At 41.5% G+C, this 3,364-nt stretch overlaps 1 protein-coding gene across 1 annotated transcript; it reads right to left on the bottom strand.

Annotated features, from left to right (window-relative positions):
* Positions 1-945: 945 nt before the first annotated feature.
* Positions 946-1,926, bottom strand: LOC129669279 (olfactory receptor 52N2-like). Its single transcript, XM_055597442.1, has one exon. It carries the CDS (start codon positions 1,924-1,926, stop codon positions 946-948), a length of 981 nt encoding a protein of 326 aa, XP_055453417.1.
* Between the last annotated feature and the right edge of the window lie 1,438 nt (positions 1,927-3,364).

Consider the following 3,364-nt stretch of genomic DNA (forward strand, 5'->3'; position numbering starts at 1 on the left):
GAGGAAGTGTGTCTTTTGGAGGATGAGTTTTGAGGTTCCCGAAGCTCAAGCCAGGACCAGTATTCCTCTCTTCCTGTTGCTGGCCAACCTGGTTGCAGAACTCTCAGCCAGTGTCCAGCACCATGTTTGCCTCCATGCCATCCTGCTTCCTGACACGATGACAATGGCCTAAAACTATGAACTCTAACCCAGACACAACCAGTGTTTTCCTTGAAAAGACTTGCTTCACGAAGCAGTCTGTTCACAATAAAACCCTAACTAAGACAAACCCAAGGCCCCTTCCTTTTCAGCCTTGTATATGGTATATCTTTGTATATCAAAGATATACAAGATATACCTTGTATATGGTTTGTTTTTTCCAATTAATTTCCATATGCTGCTTCTTAACCATTTGTATACATTCATGATTTGTCTGCATAGCCTATAAGATAACAAAATATGTTTTAGACCTATTTTAAATACAGGTTCCAGAGTAATAACACAGGAAAAAAGAACTTGTAGACATTTTGTGTGTGAAATACAGGCTGTATTTAATAAAATTAACAATTCAAATGAGAGATTTCTAGTGTATAAAACTGTAAGTTTGAAAGCATTTATGACACGTGGCCCCGTTGTTGTCGTAGCAGTAATTGGTTATCATTGGTGGCCTGGATGGACGTGTGACTGAGCCGTGCTATGACACTCTCCTCTTCGGGCACAGTGCAAACATGGGGCTATAAATACTATGAAAACAAGCTCTGCAATACACAAATATGTCATATCCCAAATTTTCATAAATTTTACAGATAAGATTGACTTTAAACCATCTTATTCACATTTGTATGAATTTCTTCTTCACTGTTTTCTATTATCCCAGGCTACTGAAATGGACACAGCTAGAGGAGCTGATACCATTCACGTGAATATTTTGCGAAATTATTCACTATTTTTCATACTCCAATAAATTTACTTGTTTTTTAATCCTTTCATTTCAGTAATGCCACTTTTCTCTCCAATAAAAAACTTGATCACGCTTTCCCGGATCTGCTTGGTTTTGACTCCATAAACAATTGGGTTCATGGTCGGCGGCAGTAGCAGGTAGAGGTTGGCCACGATGATGTGGATGTGGTGGGGAATAGTGTGTCCTCCAAAACGATGAGCGAAGAACGTGAAAAAGGCAGGCACGTAAGTGACCACAATAGCACAGATGTGAGATGTGCAGGTGCTGAAGGCCTTGTGACGAGCATCAGCAGAGGACAGACTCACCACTGTGCGCAGTATCATAGTGTAAGACACAGTGATACAAAATATGTTGAACGCACAAACCACAAGGGCAACTACTAGACCGTAGACTGTGTTGACCTTGACATTGCCGCAGGATATCTTGGCCACAGACATGTGATCACAGTAAGTATGGGGGATAAGGCTTCCTCTGCAAAAGGGCAGGTGCTTGGTGAGCAGAGTGAATGGGAAGATGAGCATCACACTCCTCAAGAAAGTAGCAAGGCCAGCCTTGGCAATCACAGGGTTGGTGAGGATGGTGGTGTAACGTAGAGGATAGCAGATGGCCACATAGCGGTCCAGGGCCATGAGCATGAGCACCCCAGACTCCATTCCAGTCAACATGTGGACAAAGAACATCTGGGCCAGGCAGGAATTAAACCCAATCTCCTTGAGGTTGAGCCAGAATATGCACAGCATGTTGGGCACAGTGCTGGTGCACCAGCTTACATCAGTGAAGGACAGCAAGGCCAGGAAGTAGTACATGGGCCGGTGCAGAGCCTCCTCATGGCCAATGAGGTAGATGAGCCCGCAGTTCCCCACGACAGCAATCAGGTACATGAGGCAGAATGGCAGAGAGATCCAGACATGTGCAGCTTCCAGCCCGGGAACACCATTCAGGGTAAAGAAATCTGGGGTCAGGCTGGAGCTGTTGGCTCCAGACATATTGGCTGGCAGGATGAGAACATTTTACATTCTTTAACAGTGCCAATGTCCTGGGACAGAATGTAAACCAAAGGTTAGTAAAGGGTTAGGGAAGTAAATGCAAAAAAAAAAAAAAAAATTACTATGAAGTTCAATGAGATTTCTGAAACTAGATGTGATTAGACTTCCTTGAAATCCTTTTCTCTAGCTTCATGTCCTAACTCTATTTTTAACAACACAAACACAAGACACAAGCCAGTTTCTCAGCCATTCATGCCCCAGAATGGTGTGTTTGCACTGAGATAATTATTGCACCATGTTTATGGTGTTCTTAGGACTATCAAACAGGATGATTTAAAATATTGTGCTAATAATTTGTAACAATCAGTTGTGCTAAATAGCTTCATTAGTCTGGAAAATATCTAAAAATATTTAATTTGATATATGAGTAATAAAATAGAAAATATCTTGGGAATTCCCAAATTTGGTGAATACTCAAAAGTTATAAACACCAAAATAATGATTAGGGTGCAGAGTGAAATTTCAAACACAACTGATGTTCAATATAAATGATATATACTTATATTTTGCTAGACCTTTTATTTTTTATTTTTAAAACTTTGTTTCTTATTGGTTTATTTTTATTTTATTTTATTTTTATCACTTATTACAGCTTATTCAATTTGTGTCCTGGCTGTGTCCCCTTCCCTCTTCCCTATCCCACCCTCCCTTCCTCTTCTCCCCCTATGCCCCTCCCCTAGTCCACTGATGGGGAGGTCCTCCTCCCCTTCCATCTGACCCTAGCCTATTAGGTCTCATCAGGACTGGCTGCATTGTCTTCCTCTGTGGCCTGGCAAGGCTGCTTCCCCAGGGGAGGTGATGAGAAAGTCTGTCACTGACTTCATTGCAGAGAAAGCCCCTGCTCCTCTTATTAGAGAACCCGCTTGGAGACTGAGTCTATGGGTCTGGATTTTAGGTCCTCTCCATGCATTGTCCTTGGTTGGGGTATCAGACTCTGCAGGTCCCCCAGGGCTCAATTGTTGTTTTTTTTTTTTTTGTTTGTTTGTTTTGTTTTTGTTTTTGGCTCTGCTGGCTTCCTTGTGGAGCTCCTGTCCCCTTCAGGAGCTTTCTATATCCCCCTTCTTTCACAGGATTACCTGCATTGTGCCCAAAGTTTGGCTATGAGTCTCAGCCTCTGCTTCTATTCCTCAATTTTTCTTCACAATTTATTCATTATATATCTGATTGAAGCCCCCTCCCTCAACTCCCTGAGTCCCACTCTCCTTCCCTCTTCCTCTCATCCCTGTCCCCTATTATTTTTTCAATAATATTTAAATATATCTGGGAACAAAAGGATTTATAGCACAGCATATGAATTAAACTTTGTAATAATTGAATAATTTTCTAATTATTTTCTTACAGTGTGGATTATTATTTGTACATGCATGTACTGGTGAGA

Source organism: Psammomys obesus, unplaced genomic scaffold (assembly GCF_907164565.1).
Source record: "Psammomys obesus unplaced genomic scaffold, mPsaObe1.curated_primary_1811, whole genome shotgun sequence".
NCBI lineage: Eukaryota > Metazoa > Chordata > Mammalia > Rodentia > Muridae > Psammomys > Psammomys obesus.

Bases quoted from the DNA above. Each gene is read 5' to 3' on its own strand.
- LOC129669279 (XM_055597442.1), bottom strand. From the start codon at position 1,926: ATGTCTGGAGCCAACAGCTCCAGCCTGACCCCAGATTTCTTTACCCTG.